Source organism: Oncorhynchus mykiss, chromosome 7, assembly GCF_057628025.1.
Source record: "Oncorhynchus mykiss isolate SJ-2025 chromosome 7, ASM5762802v1, whole genome shotgun sequence".
NCBI lineage: Eukaryota > Metazoa > Chordata > Actinopteri > Salmoniformes > Salmonidae > Oncorhynchus > Oncorhynchus mykiss.
In genome coordinates, this window is record NC_143028.1 from 20,558,366 (window position 1) to 20,580,512 (window position 22,147).

Sequence of the window (22,147 nt, forward strand, 5' to 3'; positions counted from 1 at the left end):
CTTCACAAGGTCCTTTGCTGTTATTCAGGGATTGATTTGCCCTTTTCACACCAAAGTACGTTCATGTCTAGGAGACAGAACGCGTCTCCTTCATGAGCGGTATGACGGCTGCGTGGTCCCATGGTGTTTATACTTGCGTACTATTGTTTGTACAGATAAACGTGGTACCTTCAGGCGTTTGGAAATTGCTCCCAAGGATGAACCAGACTTGGAGGTCTACATTTTTTTTCTGAGGTCTTGGCTGATTTCTTTTGATTTTCCTATGTCAAGCAAAGAGGCACTGAGTTTGAAGGTAGGCCTTGAAATACATTTACAGGTACACCTCCAATTGACTCAAATTATGTCAATTACCCTATCAGGAGCTTCTAAAGCCATGACATCATTTTCTGGACTTTTCCAAGCTGTATAAAGGCATAGTCAACTTAGTGTATGTAAACTCCTGACCCACTGGAATTGTGATACAGTGAATTACAAGTGAAATAATCTGTAAACAATTGTTGGAAAAATGACTTGTGTCATGCATAAGGTAGATGTCCTAACCGACTTGCCAAAACTATAGTTTGTTAACAAGAAATGTGTGGAGTGGTTGAAAAACAAGTTTTAATGACTCCAACCTAAGTGTATGTAAACTTCCAATTTCAACTGTAGCTAGCTCTAAGGTATACAATGACTGACATGACAAGAGGAACTGATGATACACTACCCAATTTTCAAATTGCACCTTTGAGGCATTCTACTACTACAATTTCACGTTTAAAACAAGACTGAGGTTTCCCCACAGTTTGGGAACCACTGCACTAGAGAACATCACAAACGTTGACGTCTTTATTAACTGAGAATGAGTACAAATCAGTAACAAAACCTTGTAAATAATTGGTATTAGTGCAAAAAAACAACAGCCGAGTATGGAAAGTCTGTCTGTATTATATTGCCATGAGTCTGCTTTGCTGTCACATTGCTATAGACCATTTATATAATGCTTTTCCTTTTCTGACTGTGGAATTCTGAAGTGCATATACTTACAGAACGAGGACAGCACAGTAAACTACCATAGTAGAAAACGTGATCATCCCTAAACGGGGGGGAAAAAAATGTTTTTTCCAAACTTCTTTGGCCTGTTTAGATGAGACTTGAGTGAGCCACTTGACTGTGTGTTAGGGGTCAGTATGGGGGGGGGGGGGGGGGGGGGGGGATAGGGACGATACCCGGCGGAGAGAGAGAGAAGAACAAGCCCCGAGAGAGAAAGAGAGTGAAAGATAGAAACAAATCATTCCAAAAAGAGATGGAGCGGTTTATAAAGAGAGAGGACAGGAGTACTAGCCAGTAGAAAGCAGGGAATCACCACCACCACCACCACAGTGAAACAGACAGACAGCATGCAAGAGGAAGACTTTAGGAAGACTCTTTATTCAACAAAGGACTTTTTGTGAGATTAAAAACAACAACATTGAGTGACTGGTCTGGTGACAGGTGAACGATACAAAAAAAATAATGAAAGTAAATAAATAAGTTAGTAAAACACAAGAAACAGAATAGGTTTAAAAAGCATTTCAGGGATATTGGCAATATTGCCAGATTGTCAGTAGCATTGCGGACAAAGATTTGAAGACAGTGAAACAACCAGTGGCCATTTTGGTGCCCAACTATTGTCGGCAGAATGAGTGGTAACTTTTTAATAATGATCAATAACACTCAATTAAAGATTCATACGTAGTGCACAGACATTTTCTCCTGAGTTTTAGTTAACAGTCATTGCCTGTATGAAGGTGGTCGTTGTGGGAAGAGGGAACAGTTTTGGGCAGGGGAAAGAGTTAATGCTGCACACACACACACTCACAGAAATACACATGTCAATAAATGCACGCACACACACACACACACACACACACACACACACACACACACACACACACACACACACATACATACATACACGCACAAACATGTATGTGTTCTCTCAGAGTCCCGAGAGCCTGTGGTGGTGATGTTGATTCAGGTCCTGGTTGTGTGTGTAGTTGGATCCGTGTGCGTTTCTGTTTATGTCTAAGTGGTGTGTTTTGGCGTGTCTGTGTAAGTCACCGTACATTGCCCCTGTCAGCGCCCTTATGCTCTCTGCATAGGCATGTGTGTTGCTGATGTGTATGTTGTCGGGTGAGTGGCTACGTGTGTGACTGCGTGTGTTGTCATGCGTTTGACTGTGTGTGGAACGGTTTGTGTGGCTGTGTACGTTGTCGGGTGTGTGGCTGCGTATAGGTCTGTGTATGGTGTCGGGTGTGTGCCTGCGCGTGCATTCCCGCGCGTATCTGTCGACATTGTCGTCTAAGGACCTAAACTTGTGCGCGTTGCTCTTTACGTCGCCTGTCGTGTGGCTGTGTGGCACATTGCCGAGTGTGTGTTTCTGCATGGTGTCATCCGTGTAGCTGTGTGTGTTCTCCTGTGTGTATACCTGCACCAGGCCTTCAGAGTATCTGTGTGTGCTGCTGTGTACCTCGCTGTGGGCTGCGCCTTGCGTGTGTTCGTGTATGTTACCGAGTGTTTGACTACGCAAGTTCCCTTGCATTGTGTACCTGCGTGTATCACTAAGTGTATAGCTTTGCGCTGACCCCTGCATATATCTGTGCCTGTATCGGAGACCCCTCGGGTCAGAGGCTCGCCGGCGAAGTAGTGAACCACGGTGATCGTTGTCCCGTTGGTAGCGTACCTGGGCGTTGGTGTTGTGGGCGGAGCCAGATGAGGGGGCGGGGCGGAGGAGCACCAATTGGATGGTGCCGCGGGCATTGCCCTCCAAGGACATGGAGTGGCGTAGGGTCTCCATGGCGACGTGGTTGGAGCGGCCTAGCAGCGCCTCGCCGTTCACCGCAATCAGCTGGTCGTTGACCCGCAGGCGGCCGTCCTGGAGAGGAAAGTCGGTGGGAAATGGTGGAGAGCAGTGAGCGAGGGGTAGGAACAATGATAGAGTGAGAGGGAGAGAAAGAGGTATGGAGAGATTAAGAAGGAGAGAGAAAGAGAGAGACAAGGAGTTGGAGAGAGAGGGAGAACATTTGTATGTAGCAGCTACTACAGACCAAGACACACCTGTAGATCTGAGAGAGCGAGTGAGGGAGAGACAGACACTGAAACACAGAGACATGGCCAGAGGTACTAAATAGTCCTTAGTGCCCACCAGCCCCATCACGCCATTAGTCACCACTGACCTCTGACCTCAGTCATTAAGCAGCCCCCGCCAGGCCCTGACCTCTCACACCGCCAATAACCTTCTGATCCTATCAGATCACACACAATTCCCAAGAAACACACTACGTATGGGCAAGCAGAAGCCCACACACACACAGAATCACACGTGTGCGAGCAAGCGCACATGCACAAACACACCTAGAAAGACAAGCACAAACACACGTTTGTTTCACAATACTTGTGGGGTTAAATAATTGAATCCCATTTCAAATCCAATTTTTCCTAACCTTAACACCAAACGTAACCCCAATTCTAAACCTAACCGTAATTGTAACCCTAAAGTTAAATAAAGGTTAAATAAAAATATATATAAATAAATTAACCCCTAACCCCTAAGAAAATGTCCCCACTTCTGGTCCCCACAAGGAAACTGACTTCTACATGACTTCTAGTCCCCACAAGGATAGTAACCCCCACCTCCACACACACAAACACTGTCAGAATTGGGGTTAGGTCCCAGTTTCAGTGTGAGGCTGTGGCTTCTCCTCCCCTGGCTGCCTGTAGAGAGACTGTGACTGCCAGAGAGAGAGACACTGGGGACAGACAGAGCGTCTCAGCCCTCCCTGCACACGCTCATTAGCTAGCCTCTTAAGAGTTTTTAATTAGCATTCACACACACACACACACACAGCGCAGGGAGGGGGCCTGCGACAACAGGCAACACACAAGAAGAGAGAGAGAGACGCGCACACAACACCTCGGCCCCCCACACATACGCACTTTCAATTTATGCTAAAATATCTCTACTTTCTTTCACTCCAAGTTGGCCTTTCTTTTTTTTCTTAAATCTCTCTCGGTCTCTCAATCTTCCCTTTTCCCTGTTGATTGTTTTTGAAAAAAAGGGTTGGACTGAGACTCTTTGAGAAGGCAACCAGAAGAGGATATGGAGGATAGAGGGAGTAACGGCCAAGCTGTCATAGTCAAAACATAAAATGGGAAGAGGTCTGTCCATGATAGGGCGTTGTTCTGCAGGCCCTAGTTCAGTCGCACCTGGATTACTGTCCAGATGTGTGGAGGGACATACAGTAACAGTCAAACGTTTGGACACACCTACTCCTTCAAGTTGCCTCTGCTGCAGAGGATAAGTTCATTAGAGATTTGAGATGGGAAAAGCAGCCAACAAGTGCTCAGCATGTGGGAACTCCTTCAAGACTTTTGGATAATGAAGCTGGTTGAGAGAATGAAGCTGGTTGAGAGAATGTCAAGAGTGTGCAAAGCTGTCATCAATGCAAAGGGTGGCTACTTTAAAGAACCTAAAATATAAATATATTTTTATTTGTTTAACCCTTTTTTGGTTTCTACATGAGTCCATGCATGTTATTTCATAGTTTTTATGTCCTCACTATTATTATACAAAGTTGAAAATAGTACAAATAAAGAAACTCCTTTGACTGAGTAGGTGTGTCCAATCTTTTGAGTGGTACTGTAGGTGAATTGCATTTGGTCCAGAACAAAGCAGCACATATCAAGCCTTGATGGACACGGATGGCAATTGTCAGTAACGTGCATGTCAATCTCTCCCGGCTCAAAGTTAAGGAGAGATTGACAGCATCAATATTGGTCTTGGTGCGAGGGATTGATGTGTTGAAGGTAGCGAACTGTCTGTTTAAGCAGTTGGCACACAGTTCGGAAACTCATCGGTACAACATAAGACACGGAAACAGAGGTCTCTTCACATTCCCCAGGTCCAGAACAAAGGCTGGGGAAAAACACAGTATTAAATAGAGCCATGACTACACGGAACTCTCTGCCAAACCAGGTAACTCAAGCTAGCCATAAAACCAGATTTTAAACAACAGCTAAAAGAATACCTTGCTGCACAAAAGGGACTGTGAAATGGAGATCCTCATAAATACCAAACACCTCAGAGACAAGTTTATAAGTCCAGTTTGAGGCTTCCGTCGATGCTCGGATGTACTAGTATCGCTTAAGTACCTAATCACCCTGTTCCCAGTGCAGACCATATTTACACAGGGACACAACACCTGTGGAAAAAGATGGGAACCAGGGGAGTTCAGAGAGTGTCTATCCACTCCAAGTGTCACTACAGAGATGGAGTGTGCCCTTCAGTGGAAGATGCTAGAAAGGGCCCCTACTCCGATCCACAAAAGTCTGAGCACACTGCCAGAGGGACGAGGTCAATGGGGTCACCAGGGGTCAAAGGTCAGGGGGAACTGAAACCGATGTGGGCTTCAGACTGCGCAGGACTGCTGAGTATTGGGGTTTACAGAGTAAAGAGAAACAGATGGCACAGAGAGCAGAAGAAGGAAGGAAAGAGACAGTAGAAAGGGAACCAGGGTGGAGATGGAGACAGAACGAGATAAAGAGCGAGAGAGAGCAAGCTGAGCGAGAATTGGAAAGTGGAAAAGACAGACAACAGAGAAACTGGAGACAGACCGAGAACAGAAACAGTGAGATGGAAGCAAAAACAGCACATCAGATAGTTCATTCCTGCGCCTGTACCTTGTAGGCGGCCCCTCCGTGAATGATGGACTTGATGAAGATGCCCAGGTCCTCGCCCTTCTCCCGGGACTTGTTGCCCTTAAGGCTGATGCCCAGGCCGGCCGAGCCCGTGTCGTTCAGGGGCACCTCGAACATCAGCTGCTCCCGCCCATCCTCCAGCACCAGGGGGCTTGCCTCCTCCCCTTTCTGAGCGAGGGATAGAGAAGGATGGAGAGGAGGACAGAGAGAGGGATTGTTTTTGATATTGAAACAAACATAGTGCAGTCAATACAAATTCAAAAATACAATGCTGAGAGTGAAATAGACAGACACAGAAAGAGAAACCCCTCATCGATGTGAGAACTCATCCAATGAGGATGACGGGGGGGGAGAGGACGAAAGAAAATAGGCGATGAGAGGTTGAGGGAGAAAGAGAAACCAAAACAAATTAAGAGGGATATTTGCATTACGGATCGAAGGTGGTGAAAAACAGGGGAGGGAAGAACAACAACAAAAAAAGAGGGAGAAGATGGGAAGCGAGAAGGAGCAGGTGGTGAGAAAGAGAGAACGGGGGAGGCAGAGAGGTAACTCCATTTGAACATGAAAGGCAGACCGAGCGCGTGCCATTTCAAAAGGAAACATAATAACCTTTTTATACATCCTTCTTGAGAGCGATGGAGGGAGGGCGACAGGGGGATCATTTAAAAGTAATAACCCATCCCTGGAGATACCCACTCTCCCATTCACTCTCTTTTCTCTCTCCTCCTTCCTCCTACTCTTAACGTGAACAAAATGACCCGGTGGTTCGGGGAGCGAGAATTGGCTACCAAATGAAAGAAAGAGAAGACAAAGAAATGGAGACAAAAGAAAAATGTCTGTCATTATGACAGAGCGGTGAGAGAGAAAGTGGTGCTGGGGTTTTGTCACCAGGGAAACAGGCCTGTAAAGAGGTGCTTTGAGGCTCTTTCACGTCGCCGGCCTATTTTCCTGTGAGGAGAAGAGCGAACAACGCAGGTCAGGAAAAAAATACTGTGTGTACTGTATATGTTTACATTTGTTAACAATAATTGTGTGTGTTTTAAACTAAGGGACACACAAGAGTGTGTATGTGAAGTGTCTGTGATTTCTTTTTTTCACAGCTGCCCAATATAAAAAAAAACTAATTGAGCTGCTTTCCTTCGTACCTTATCTGTTACTGGAAGCAGATTTATTTTGAACCTCCCAGGTTGCCATACAATATGGCCAGCGCTCTAGTGACAGAGGCAGGAAAGAGCGGCTCAGTGTAGCTTTACTGGCTTCTCACTATAATCCCACTGGTGTTGGGTGACATGCACCCGAGTCCTGAGGATGCCCTTGTTTAGCCAACAGAACCAGCCCCACTGTCCCACTGTCCCCCCCCCTCCCCTCCCCTGGGTCCTCAGCCTACGCCCTCAACCCTCTCTTTTCCTGGGTAGAGCCCCTAGGCAAATGGGCAGTCTAGTCTGGGCCTCCACTCTCATGAGGCTCAATCACCTCAAGCTATTGTGGAAGCTCCATTGTACACTGAGTAGTAAAGATGGGAAGCGTTCCTTCTGACTGCGGCGCCATTGAGTCTTTATTCAACGGACTCAGTGAGACGCAAGGATCCAGCAATCCAGCTCAGGCTTGACACTGACAGTAGACGTGACAGATGGACAGGTCTCGTTGGGCATCTCTATCCCTGACACACATCCATAAGGGAGAGGACGGGAAGAGGAGAGGTGGAATCTAAAGAGACGTAACAGCTGCAGGATATTCCATTGTCAGCGTGAGGGGAGAGATCTTCCAGCAGCACTTTGTAACCAAAGAAGCGTTACATTTTTTGATGAATGCCTTTGGTTTGATCTGTTGATGCAAAGAGCAGTCACTGTGTGGTGGGGCTGAGTTCAAAACACACACACACATCAGATATGACCACCGAATATCAGACATGTCCTTAAGGGACTAAAACACATTTATACAGCCAACTAAATCTCCCGGTGTGAGACACACCCCTGGTGGTCCACACACACACACAATCTCCCCCCCCCCCCCCCCCCCCCCCCCGCACTAATATCTCGTAATACCTTCCTTAGGGGCAGAGCCAGACCCTTCCATTCCTGAGCCCTGTGGCTCCGCTGGCGCACAACACGCCTCATTGTCTCTCCTCAAGTGCTTGTTAACAGGCTTTAAGAGGAGGGGAGACCACCCCTGATCAGAGGAACGCCGAAGACAAAAGGAGCCTTTCTACCCATGGGGAAGAAGAAGAGGTGGGGGTGTAAGGAGACCGATTAATACACACTCTTTTGTCAACCGGGCTTCTAAATAGACGCTTTCAAAGATGCAGATTAGCGACGAGAGCGACATTCAATTAAGATGAGGTATCTCTCGCCACCGCTCGATTGGAGACGGATAAAGTCCTCCAATTATGGGAAGTAATGTTGAGTTTTTCTGTTCTCTGTACCTGTGCCTCGGTAAGGGGAGGAGAGAAAAGCCAAATTGCTGATGTTTGGGATCATTTTAGTGTGTGTGCGCGCGCATGTGATGCGTTTGTCACCTTGAGTGGTAAGCTACCACGGTTCCAGGACACAAGCATCCTGGTGCCAATCCAACAATGAGAAAAGAAGTGCAGAGTGGAGTGGAGAAGGGAGAGGGAGCTGACAGGTCTTTGCGTGATGGGTGGGCAGACGTATTAGGTGACCGCCACGCTGAGCTCGTCCGTAGACAGATGGATGGATGGACAGAAAGACAAATGGAGCGTTGGACCACTTTTAAAGGCGAGTCCAGACTGGTTGTCCTACAAATCACCTTGCATCACAAATTACTACTCCGTATTATTTGTAAAAATCAGTCCGTCTCAATTTATCCATGCTACATCACGGTTTTAATTATCTCCAACACGACCAAACATACAGGTCTGGCTAGATGCAAGGCCACTACGCTTCCTGTCTCATGACCACACTTCCAGGTTAGCCTTGTGTGACGTGACCCCTCGATCCTGCCCGGGGGCACATCCATCCACCTCCCCAACCAAAAATCCACATCACATCCAATCCAATCCGAGGGACAAACTAAACACTGACAATCAAGTCCAGATCAGGTTTTATCATCAAGTTCTTCTGGAAAGGCGAGGATCACACCTAAGTATAGTCCCAGGCTTCGCTTTCGGGACCCGATCGCCTATTTTTATTGTCTAAGTAACCAAAGTCCCGTTCCGCACATATGTCAAATGAAATTGTAATCATTTTACTTCTAAACAAGGGTCTCAGATCATCTGACAGACAGCCCAGTTTGTGATTTGATTGAATATTCCCTAACAATATTAATGAGCAAGTGTCAGTAATTTAGATGGCAGTTTACTCAGTGTTCAAAACATTAAGAACCCCCCCCCCTTTTGCCCTCAGAAGGGCCTGAATTTGTCAGGGTTCGTCATGTTGACTCCAATGCTTCTCACAGTTGTGTCAAGTTGGCTGGATGTCCTTTGGGTGGTGGACCATTCTTGATACACACGGGAAACTGTTGAGCGTGAAAAACCCACCAGCGTTGCAGTTCTCAGCACACTCAAACTGTTGCGCCTGGCACCTACAACCATACCCCGTTCAAAGGCACTTATATTTGTCACCCTCTGAAAGGCACCCATAAACAATCCATGTCTCAATTGTCTCAAGGCTTAAAAATTGTTCTTTAAAATGGCCTTTTAAGGTCCTAGGATATATCCTAAGGTCCTAGGATATGGCCTTGAACCTTTTCCAACAGCACAGTGGGAGTCATTCGGTCTCTGTGTGAATGACAGGATATGCAGCTGTCAATCCGTCGCTCCACTACGCCATGTTATTTTACACCAAACACACACAAAAGCGGAGATCGCAGTTCTTTGGGTGGATAGGATATTTGATTACAATAGTGTGGGATGTAATGTAGTTGAGTCTAACTGGCATTTTAAAGTCAAATTCTGATCACATGCACATCTTCACACAAATGCGTTGCAATCTCATCATTTGGTCTTTTCATATTTTAATCTTGGGCTCATAGAAGAAGCCATTCTCCTGAGTATGGTCCACACACACACGCACCAGGTTTTTCGCTAGCCAGTAAATGGCGGCTTTTGGCCTACAAAAAAAAAAAGAAACGCAGATAAAAAAAAAATTACATTTTTTTTTTCTCCCGAGTGAACAAAACTTGGTGTCACTACAGCCCTGGGTTTGATCCCAGGCTGTGTCACAGCCGGCCGTGACTGGGAGACCCATGAGGCGTCTGGGGGGCATACCATGGATCATTTAGATATTTGATTTTGAAATTGTAGGTCCCCTTTAGGTATGAATTATTTTATGTGTTTTGGCCTTCACTACTATAGCCTATAGAAACATATGCACACACACAGCTATAATTGGCCCCTGGGAGATACTAACCCAATGACATTAGAATGGGTTGGGGAGGATTATTTAATTTTCATAAACATGTATTCAGGCCTGGTGTCATGTTCTGAGGCTAAATAGATGGGTATTTGTGTTGGGGGCTTTGTGAGTGCAGCTGCAGTATTAGGGTTGTGACTGAGGCATAATAAGGAGAGAAGACAAGTGTTATACATGTATGCATCAACTGGACAACGGACCACCATTGCATCTAAATGTGGAAGTTTAAGGTATTGGAATGAGTTGCGGTTGATTGTGTGTGCGTGTGCATGTGTGTGCATGTGTGCGCACGTGGCTGCCTGCATAAGTTCTGTGTGCGAGCATTGCTGAACTTGAGTGAGTGTGAACATGTACATGAGCTTGAGGGACATGAAACTATCTTTGAGGAAGAGGCCTGCAGAGACGATAAGGAGTATATCTTTAAGGGCCTCTAACTTCAACAGCCCAGATCAAGACAGAGTTCAAAAGAACAAGACAAAAGAGGAATTGAAGAAGCACTTTAGTGTGGATGTTGTGGAAATGTAGGGTATTTTAATGAGGGCTAATGTGAGCACTGTGTGTGTGTGTTCATGTGTGTGCACATGTGTGTGTATGTTTGCGTGCATGCATGCTTGTGTGTGTGCTTGCATGCGTGTGTGCGTGTGTGTGCGTGTTCCATGTGAATATGCATCGTTCACTACAAAGCGGCGGAGTTGTCCCTCCTGAATGCTTTGAAGTTGAGGAAACGGAATAATGTGAATAATCACAGGAGTAGTGAGTGGCACACAAGGACAGAGCGCTGTTTCCGGAGAGGACCAACACACACACACACAGTTATACACAGGACACACACATGCTGCTGTAGGGTACCACCTGGGCAGCTGACGGGCAGCTTATTTAGATAAAGGGGTAAAAACACACCACTCGGCGAGGAGTCAGAGAGGTCTCTGGCCACATCTAAACGGTCACTTAACACCCGTGTGTGTCGACACGCACCACTTCCTGCGAGGCCGCAGGGACGTGCGTGTGACTTCCTGTCAGCCTCTGAGTCAACAAACCCAGATAAGGGCAGGAAGAGGAATGGGGCGCTGGGTACGTGTGCTGCGGCTGGGTGTGTGGGTGTCAGTGCTTGTTTGGAGGTGAGGACATGCAGGGGGCAAAAGGGAAGATCAAAAGAGGTTGAACGCCCTTCAATAGTAATAGAAAGAGAAAGGCGTTTTGAGGGGTAACAACATTTTTAAGACAAAGAGGGGAAAGGTGGAAATTCCTGGTAACCTATCTGCATCAAAGATCATGCAGAGTCCAGAGCAATTGGAGGTGGCTAGGAGAGATAAAAGGTGTGTGTTCTCACCAGCTCTCTGGGTAGGAAGAGATCCTCTTGTCTGACCACCACCACAGAGACACAGTCCCCCTGCTTGGTGCTGCGCAGCATGGCCACCAGCTCCTCCTGAGTTCGATCAGTCATGTCTACACCGTTCACCTAGACACACACATCACAGGAAAGTATTCAAATATGTACAGTATATACACAATGTGCTTCACAATGCTTATAAATACATAGAATACTTACTTCCACCTAGATATTTAAAAGGTTTAAAATGACCACCTTCCGGGAACAAAAATACAACTCGTTTATCAGCCACAGACGGCACTGTTTGAATACTTGAAAAGGTGCTTCCTTCCTCCATTCCATGAAGCAATCACTGATGATTAGAAATGAATGGACAGGTGAATGCCATGTGGTGGAACACTTGAGTTCACCTATCGAATCATGCCGAATCAGTCATTACTTCAAGGATGGCAGGAAAGAAGGATGCACTTTCAAGGAATTCAAAAGGTCAAATGACTGTTTCACCTCCAGGATGCGGTCGCCGGGCTGCAGGCGGCCATCTTTGATGGCGGCGCCCCGGGGGAGGATGTTCTTGATTAGGATGGGCCCCGGGCCATGGACCGTCGAGTCCCGGGTCACCACGGTGAAACCTAGCCCCTCGGTACCTGGAGAGTAAAAGAGAGGGGAGAGAGAAACAGGGAGTGAAATATATATATATTTTTAAAGGAACGATAGAGGGACAGAGAGAGAGGGAAAGAAAGAGAGAATGAAGAAGAGAGGAAAAGAGATGAAAAAACAAGAGAGAGATAGAGTGGGGGACAGAGATGGATTTGATCAGTTATCCTGATCGTCTTTGCTATACTATCTTTCCCATCCTTGAGTTGATTGACTAGTATCCCCATTGGGGTCTTACTGGGGTCCGACATAATGAAAAAGAGACTGCACTCAAAATACTTCACAATTTAAATACATGTAAAAATATTCACATGTAGTGTGTGCACATCTATCAGTTACACATATGTCAGTACATACACAAGTAGGTGACATGGGGAGGGGTGTTGTGCCGAGAGGTGTTGCTTTATTCGTTAAAAAAAAACAAAAAAAAAAACAGGTTTGCTGTGCTACTTGCGCTATATGAGAAGGATGGGAGTTCCATGGAATCATGGCTCTGTATAATACTGTATGTTTCCTTGAATTTGTTCTGGACCTGGGGACGGTGAAAATACCCCTGGTGGCATGTCTGGTGGGGTAAGTGTGTGTGTGTCAGTGCTGTGTGTAGACCATGTGTAACAGTATAACTTTAAACCATCCCCTCGCCCATACCCGGGCGCGAACCAGGGACCCTCTGCACACATCAACAACAGTCACCCACGAAGCATCGTTACCCATCGCTTCACAAAAGCCGCGGCCCTTGCAGAGCAAGGGGAACCACTACTTCAAGGTCTACGCTGTCCTTACGAACCACACAACAGATCGTTACATCATTATGTCCGCGACCCTGGGTTTATAAGCGCGGAAATCGACTCTGCCGCACGAGCATGCTTTTGCGGCACAGTCGATAGCGCGCCGGACCTCAGGCTCGAAGGTCGAGGGTTCGAGACCTGCTCCCTGCCTGTTTCATTACAATACCAAACGTTAGTTGGCTGCTTATACATCAAACTTGCCAGTATATTAACTATAGGCGAACTAACTACCCACCCAATGTTTATCGACTTGATTATTCCCGTCATTCTTAGCGTAGCTAAATGGTATATATTGTGCGCTCTCAATGGACATTCGGGTGCATTCGTTAATTCGCCCTGGCTATCTACTCCGATTTCAGAGCACTCACGTCTGAGTGTGCCAGAGCGCAGAATAATGAATTTACGAGCGCTCAACACCGGTTGAATATGGCTGGTGTCAGTAAACGTTGGCAAAAAAAACCATAATTACATCGTTTCCAGCAGCACAGTTACAGTCACCAACGCTCTGGATAACATGAACACTGTCTAACCAGCTCTGTTCGGAAGAGTAAAATGGTCAGTGTCTGGAAGTAGCTAGCTAGCTAGCCAACATTAGCATGGGTGCTTGACTGCCGTTATAAGGCCAGAACACTCCAATCAACCCTACTCCTCGGCCTGTGCATCCCGTGTGCGCTCCGAGTGCGAAACGCTCTGAATTTACGAGTGCACTCTAGCAATCCAGATTGAATTTAAGAACACACCCAAATTCGCAAAATGTCTAACTAGTCATTTGTTATGCTAACTAGCTAGCAAGAGCATCAACTTTCGCTAGACAGGTGAAGAGCAAGTACGCACAACTGAAAGGTTACTGTTCGTTTACAGTATACTAAAATGAACAGATAAAACTACAGGCTGCAGGACTTGCATTGTGGAGTCAAAAAAGCAGAGCCTTTCTTCAATACGGACAGACCTGTCCCCATCATCATGACCCCACATCATCCCATCACGTCGCAATAAGGTCACTTGGTGTGCCAATAAATGGAGGGCGACATCTCTCCACTCACCCTGCATTCTGTGCGGGGCTTAGTGGGTTCCTCCTGAGTAAACTGGTGATCAACTTCCACCAGTCTGCTGTGGAGCCCTCTCTGCTCCCTCCCCTCCCTATTCCCTTTAAAGTGCACATGGGCCCTGGTCAAAAGTATAGCACTACAATGACAATAGGGTGCTATTCTGGACGCGACCTCAGCCTCAAAGCCAGAGACAACTGTTTTCTTATGTGGATTAAGAGGAGGGCTGCCTTCAATTTCACGTGTGAGCAGGCCTCACACTGCCTGATGGAGGAAGGTGAAGGGAGAGAAAGAAGGAGAGGGGAGGGAGAGAGAGAGGTATCCTGAGATATCATTCCCTCCCATGGCTCCTCTCCCTGTGGACACGGTGATTTCAAGAGTGTGTGTGTGTGTGTGTGTGTGTGTGTGTGTGTGTGTGTGTGTGTGTCCAAGCTCTCACAAGCTCCAAGCTCCAAGCCTGTGTGTGTACGTGCCTCCAAGCAATGAGTGAAAACTGCCACCATGGTGAGCGGTGGAGAAAAGCCAAAAGAGGCATACTAAAAGATAGCGAGTGATCAAATCTCATCTGGCAGCTAAGCTTCTGCCTACCTTCCATTAATGCTTCTAAACCTCCTTGCAGTCACTCACGCTGGGAGAGAAGTCTTTAAAAGGGGTAATCATTAGTTGCTACATCCATTTTTGGACTTCTAAATTACTGCTATGTACCCATTGATTCTTGAAGAACATAATTTATAAATGCCTCATGAGCTTAGTTCAACTGTCGTACCTCATCAGATCACAAAATATAAGCTTGTTTGCTCCCGAGTTGCGCTGTGGTCTAAGGCACTTCATCTCAGTGCTAGAGGTGTCACTACAGACCCTGGTTCGAATCCAGGCTGTATCACAACTGACCGTGATTGGGAGTCCCACAGGGCGATGCACAATTGCCCCAGCGTTGGCTGGTGTAGGCCGTCAATGTAAATAAGAATTTGTTCTTAACTGACTTGCCTCGTTAAATAAAAGTTTTTTTTTTTTTAAATGTATGTACTCAAATGTTCGTAAACAAAGTAAATGTACAACAACACTACATAGCCTCAAAACATGGTTAAAACTACCTAAACTATCGATTTGAGAGTGGTTACATTTCTCCAGCCCCATGCCAAATTGCTATTGTTTCTTCAGCTGAGTGCCGCTTTAATCATGGAAGAGCACAACCACAATCTCTAAATCTGGGTTTACACAGGCAGCCCAATTCTGAACTTTTGGCAAAATATCTGATATTATGGCCTCCCGGGTGGCGCAGTGGTTAAGGGCGCTGTACTGCAATGCCAGCTGTGCCATCAGAGTCCCTGGGTTCGCGCCCAGGCTCTGTCATAACCGGCCGCGACCGGGAGGTCCGTGGGGCGACGCACAATTGGCCTAGCATCGCCCGGGTTAGGGAGGGCTTGGTCGGTAGGGGTGTCCTTGTCTCATCGCGCACCAGCGCGGGCTGGGCGCAGTGTGCGCTAACCAAGGTGGCCAGGTGCTTGGTGTTTCCTCCGGCGCAATGCGTGCTGTGTTAAGAAGCAGTACGGCTGGTTGGGTTGTGTATCGGAGGACGCATGACTTTCAACCTTTGTCTCTCCCGAGCCCGTACGGGAGTTGTAGCGATGAGACAAGATACAAGCTCCTACAACAATTGGATACCACGAAATTGGGGAGAAAAAGGGGTAAAAAGATAAATAAAAAAAAATATCTGATATTATGACAAAATAAGAGATTTGGGTAAACGCAGCCTAAGAATTCAGTTTAAATTAAAAAAACTCTGATTTGTCCGTTGTTCTCTACGATGATTCAATTCATGATTTAAATTTCAATCGACTGGATTGAAAACTAAATTCAACCCACTACCTTTACAAAAGAACAAAAACCTGTTGAAGATCTGTTTTGATCGAAATGTTGTGAACCAATAACGTGGTGGATCATCTCGGTGTGCTCTATAACACATAAGCTGTGTTAAATACTCATACCAACAGCACTAACTATACTATTTGTGACGTGAATTGAGTATATACACTATGCTATTAGTCATAGTATGGATATACAGTGCCTTGCGAAAGTATTCGGCCCCCTTGAACTTTGCGACCTTTTGCCACATTTCAGGCTTCAAACATAAAGATATAAAACTGTATTTTTTTGTGAAGAATCAACAACAAGTGGGACACAATCATGAAGTGGAACGACATTTATTGGATATTTAAAACTTTTTTAACAAATCAAAAACTGAAAAATTGGGCGTGCAAAATTATTCAGCCCCCTTAAGTTAATACTTTGTAGCGCCACCTTTTGCTGCGATTACAGCTTGGGGTATGTCTCTATCAGTTTTGCACATCGAGAGACTGACATTTTTTCCCATTCCTCCTTGCAAAACAGCTCGAGCTCAGTGAGGTTGGATGGAGAGCATTTGTGAACAGCAGTTTTCAGTTCTTTCCACAGATTCTCGATTGGATTCAGGTCTGGACTTTGACTTGGCCATTCTAACGCCTGGATATGTTTATTTTTGAACCATTCCATTGTAGATTTTGCTTTATGTTTTGGATCATTGTCTTGTTGGAAGACAAATCTCCGTCCCAGTCTCAGGTCTTTTGCAGACTCCATCAGGTTTTCTTCCAGAATGGTCCTGTATTTGGCTCCATCCATCTTCCCATCAATTTTAACCATCTTCCCTGTCCCTGCTGAAGAAAAGCAGGCCCAAACCATGATGCTGCCACCACCATGTTTGACAGTGGGGATGGTGTGTTCAGCTGTGTTGCTTTTACGCCAAACATAACGTTTTGCATTGTTGCCAAAAAGTTCAATTTTGGTTTCATCTGACCAGAGCACCTTCTTCCACATGTTTGGTGTGTCTCCCAGGTGGCTTGTGGCAAACTTTAAACAACACTTTTTATGGATATCTTAAATAAATGGCTTTCTTCTTGCCACTCTTCCATAAAGGCCAGATTTGTGCAATATACGACTGATTGTTGTCCTATGGACAGAGTCTCCCACCTCAGCTGTAGATCTCTGCAGTTCATCCAGAGTGATCATGGGCCTCTTGGCTGCATCTTTGATCAGTCTTCTCCTTGTATGAGCTGAAAGTTTAGAGGGACGGCCAGGTCTTGGTAGATTTGCAGTGGTCTGATACTCCTTCCATTTCAATATTATCGCTTGCACAGTGCTCCTTGGGATGTTTAAAGCTTGGGAAATCTTTTTGTATCCAAATCCGGCTTTAAACTTCTTCACAACAGTATCTCGGACCTGCCTGGTGTGTTCCTTGTTCTTCATGATGCTCTCTGCGCTTTTAACGGACCTCTGAGACTATCACAGTGCAGGTACATTTATACGGAGACTTGATTACACACAGGTGGATTGTATTTATCATCATTAGTCATTTAGGTCAACATTGGATCATTCAGAGATCCTCACTGAATTTCTGGAGAGAGTTTGCTGCACTGAAAGTAAAGGGGCTGAATAATTTTGCACGCCTAATTTTTCAGTTTTTGATTTGTTAAAAAAGTTTTAAATATCCAATAAATGTCGTTCCACTTCATGATTGTGTCCCACTTGTTGTTGATTCTTCACAAAAAAATACAGTTTTATATCTTTATGTTTGAAGCCTGAAATGTGGCAAAAGGTCGGAAAGGTCAAGGGGGCCGAATACTTTCGCAAGGCACTGTAGTTAGTATGCCAAAAGTTCCCAGATGAAGTATACATGCAGTGGACACTATTTAGGGCCCATATTTCTTTTTTATTAGTAGTATTTTTATTTAACTAAGCAAGTCAGTTAAGAACATATTAACAATGACAGCCTACTGGGGAACAGTGGGTTAACTGCCTTGGTCAGGGGCAGAACGACAGATGTTTACCTTTTCAGCTCAGGGATTCGATCCTGCAACCTTTTGGTTACTGGTCCAAAACTCTAACTACTAGGCTACCTGTCGCCCCACAATGCAATTCTTCCGAAAATGGGCATGGCTTCATAACTTTTCAGATTTGAAGAAAATGGAAGTCCGACGAGAGAGGATATAAACTAATTATGACAAATGTTCAGAAAATGTAATAAAGTAAATAAGTTAAGTTACACATTATGTTGGATGAATATTTGTTAGCTATGCTATCCTTACAAACCGCATAGCATTACAGCAGTATGTACCGGTATGTTAGCTAGTTACTTAACGTTAGTTGGTTACTAATACATCGAACTTGCCAGGTAGTAAATTAACTACCTGCTATCTAACTAACTAACCAACATTTACTGACTTGATTATTCACATCCTTCTTTGCTAAGTGGTATAGTCGTGCGATTCAATGGCTATCTATTCCAATTTCAGAACACTATTGCGCAGAATAACTGATGAATTTACGAAAGCTCAACACCCGTTGAATATGGCCTGTGTAATTAAGCAAAAAAAAAAGTGTAATTAAATTGTTGCCAGCAGCAGCAGCCTAACCAGTTCTGCTAGGAAGAGTAAAATGGTCAGTGAAGTGTTCTCTCATTCGTGTCTGGAAGTAGCTAGACAACGTTAGTCAGTTAGCTTGGGTGCTTGACTGCCATTGAACGCTCTGATCAACCCTACTCCTCGACCAGAGTGTCCAGTGTGCGCTCTGAACTCTGGTCGAGAGCGCACTCTGGCACTCCAAATCGAAGCTCTATTACACTCAACTGATACGATATTGTTCATTTCCTGTATACTAAAAAATTAACTAATGGTATATACTCATTAAGTATGTAGTATGTTAGTATGGGTATTTGAACACAGCTGTAGTGTCCCCCTTTTCCATAGTGCCTCCATACCTTTCTTCAGGTCAATCTTCAGCTTCCGGCCTCCCTTCTGGTTGGTCAGGTTGGCCAGGTTAGGGAGCCCCGTGGGACTCTTTCCCCGGGGCAGAGGGCTCTCGCTGCCCCCCACCGCCGTAGGGGAGGCCCCATCCCGATCCCTGACCACCGGGGCTGGGGACACAGTGAGGGGCATCTCCTCTGGGACGTGCCCAGTCTGGTGCTCCCCTAGCGGGGTGAGAGAGGCTGGCAGATCGGGGTTCTTGGAGCGGAGGACATGGAGGTCTGGACGTCTCGGCTCCAGTTTGGGATTGATCTGTTCTGGTTTCCCTTCTGGTTTAGCGTCCATTTTTTGGTGGATCATGAGGGGGCTCTTAGCTTTGGGGATGGAGTCGTGACCGTCGGTGAAGAGCTGCCCGATGAGGCGTTTCTCGTAGCGCTGCTTGTTGTCCAGCGGCAGGATCTCCAGGCGCACCAGAGGGGAACACATGGCCTGACGGAACACTTCCTGTGACCTGTGGGTGTGGGAGGAAGAGACATCATGAATGTCCGTCTTCGGAGGACATGACTGAAGGTTGAGAATACTGTGACATCAGACTTGATTGTACAGTTTTTCCCTATGTATTTATGGAAATGTGTTGGAAGATCACACTGTCACTCTAGTAGTAGTTACTAGTTCACCAAGCACAGAGCTTCAACACCACAGAGGTATCAACACCAGTACAAACTCAAGCTTACTATGTTCAACACCCGCATTGACTAACGGTCACAGACTAGACCATCAAGAGTCAATTTGCTAGAGACAGGTAGTCTTTAGACAAGTAATCTATAGTAGTAGTCACTAGTAGCAACTGGTTATCCAGGACCAGGCTAGCAGTGTCAGACCTATTGTCAAGTCTCTTCTGGGCTAAATTATCAGACCTAACAAGGTCCACCTCTTTTACTGGGCATTTCATTCAGTTAGGGCATTAGACAATCCTCCTTGATACACCCCCAATTCTCTCTCTTTTTACTGTTTGTCTCTCCCTTATCTTTCACACTCACTAGCCCTCACAGCTACTGTCCCACTCTTTTTGAAGCCTAACCAATGTTGTGATAGTACCAAATTAACCTATTCCCGACAACAGTGAGGCGAGAGAATGAGTGTTTCTCGCTTTCGTTTTCTCTCTCACACTCTTTTGTTGCTGTGGAGATGTGGTGCGAGATAAATCCAGAAATACGGAGGATTTGTAAGAGCAGGGATTATGGGCTCCTAAGAAAAGGGAAACTGAGTGACAGACCGGCCTCACAATGGTAGATGTGGGATAGTGTAGCGCAGGCTTGCATCCAAAATGATACAAGGATGAGTCTCAAATGGCAACCTATTCCCCTACATAGTGCACTACTTTTGACCAGGGACTTACGGGCCTGGTCAAAAGGAGTGCACTATAAAGGGATTACGGAGACATTTGAGACTCTTCCTGCGATAGCGTAGAGCCGAGGTACGTACTGGGCAAATGTCTTGTCCATTAGCTCGGTGCCGTTAATCTGAACGATGCACTCATCCTCCTGGAATATGCCCTCTCTCTTGGAACGACTGTTCGCTTCGATACCTTTAATGTGCAGGCCCAGGGTCCTGAGAATGGATGATAAATACAGTTTGAACACACACACAAACAGTCTTCAATGTATGGGGAGAGAATGTGCTAGAAAGTGAGTGAGTTACAGTGAGTGACAGAAAGTAAATGTGTGTGTTCCTCACCGTCCACTCAGTGAGGAGCAGTAAGGGACGACGTGGATCCCCAGCGGCCCCTGTTCTCCAGAGAGTTCCACCGTCTCGGTCAGGGGGCTGCAGAGACAAAACACAAACTCTCTCACTCACACACAAAAATGTTAACAGGAACACACAAATAGGCACACACACAGTAATACAAACACACCCACATCACTTATCTAGAGTGCGTTCAGTAAGTAAAGACCATCATGCTTCTAGGGAAAGAGGATCATTTTGTACATGTATTTACCTGCACGTTAGACCAATTCCAATCCCATTGTTTAGGGGGCCCGGTGAGTTTTTAAAGGGACATTCTACTCCCAAATGAATAAACATTTAATTATACTGACACATTCAAAAAATATCATTTCCACCTTCAGAAATTAGCCCAAGAACATACTGGTAAAAAAAATAACGTACAAATGATTATGTTTAAATTTGAGCCATTAGCACATCTGATATGGATAGGCTATATTATCAGATGTGCCATTAGCCATAAGCATTATCACCTGTACCCCAAATGATGCAGCACCGTGGCAGTAAATATAGGCCGACACATGGGGTTGGTCCATCTGCATTTACCCCATTGGACACAACATCCTGATTGTTATAATGATTGCTTGTCAGAATACATGTCTCCTCCCACTGACAACTTCAACGTGCCTTGGGAAGACTATTTCTCTCTCATAGGACACACAACAAGTCAACTAGGTAAATAGGTCAACTCTTCTACTAGTAGGTTGTCTGGTTTTGTTTTCATAACATTACATGGCAAAAAAAAATAGCAGCACTGGAAAGTTAAATCCCGAGTGATCAAGTTGAGTCTTAATGACTTTCCCAGCAGTCGCAGTGAGCCACGCACCACCGTTTTAGTTGAGCGCCGCAGTGGTGGTGGTGGAACATTATCGACCGTTTCATTCCCTTCGTCTGGACATCAGTGTCAGCAACAATCATGCATGTCAGTTCAGTACACAAAGCGTAACAGAAAAAATGACATGTTTGAGAATACATTTATTACAGCATTTATTGTGTAGAACAGACATGCTTCCCTGTATTAAGCTGTCATCTCCAAACCAGACCCCCCTCCCCCCGAGATTTTTATTTATCTACACAGATCGCAAAAACGACCTCTCCAGAATCCATATGATGGATATCCGTCTCAGTGACAGAGCTTTAACCCTTGGGACACAAAGACAGAAACATACAGTCACTCTCTCTCCCCCTTCACTAGCTCTCTGAGACAGACAGTTGTTGAGTGGACAAGGTCAAGGTGAATTAACTGCCATTTACATGGTCCAGCTGCGTTTATGCAAGCGTGTGAAACCTGCCCTGTCAGGTTGTGTAAGTACGGCGCTGGAGCGTGGTGGAGCGGAGAGGTGTGTGACGCTAGGTTTAGCTGCTTGCCTTTCGAACATGATTGGCTTCAGGCCACATGGCAGGCTGTCCTTAGACCTAATGTGTGTCCCAAATGGCACCCTCTATAGTGCACTACATTTGACCAGAGCCCTATGACTTTGTTCAAAAGTAGTGTACTATAGAGGGAATGTGGTATCATTTGGGAAGCATTCCAAGACTGTATACACACACACCCTCTTTATCGGGTACACACACACACACACCAGGCTGCCATTAGACCCTAGTAGACAAGTGGGGAAGGATTCCCACAGAGAACCTGCATAGATTTACCAACACACCACTGAGCAAGGGTATGGAGCTA

At 45.7% G+C, this 22,147-nt stretch overlaps 1 protein-coding gene across 4 annotated transcripts in view; it reads right to left on the bottom strand.

The window, feature by feature from the left end:
* Positions 1 to 22,147, bottom strand: part of pard3ba (par-3 family cell polarity regulator beta a) — a 184,761-nt gene that overhangs the window by 86,128 nt on the left and 76,486 nt on the right. For all 4 annotated transcript variants that reach the window (XM_036983066.2, XM_036983071.2, XM_036983070.2 and 1 more), the window contains 7 exons: positions 20,419 to 20,505; positions 20,167 to 20,292; positions 18,696 to 19,192; positions 11,920 to 12,059; positions 11,416 to 11,544; positions 5,698 to 5,883; positions 2,702 to 2,893 (listed from right to left, as the gene is read on the bottom strand). In XM_036983066.2, coding sequence (XP_036838961.2) covers positions 2,702 to 2,893; positions 5,698 to 5,883; positions 11,416 to 11,544; positions 11,920 to 12,059; positions 18,696 to 19,192; positions 20,167 to 20,292; positions 20,419 to 20,505 — 1,357 coding nt within the window. The remainder of the gene's footprint in view (positions 1 to 2,701; positions 2,894 to 5,697; positions 5,884 to 11,415; positions 11,545 to 11,919; positions 12,060 to 18,695; positions 19,193 to 20,166; positions 20,293 to 20,418; positions 20,506 to 22,147) is intronic.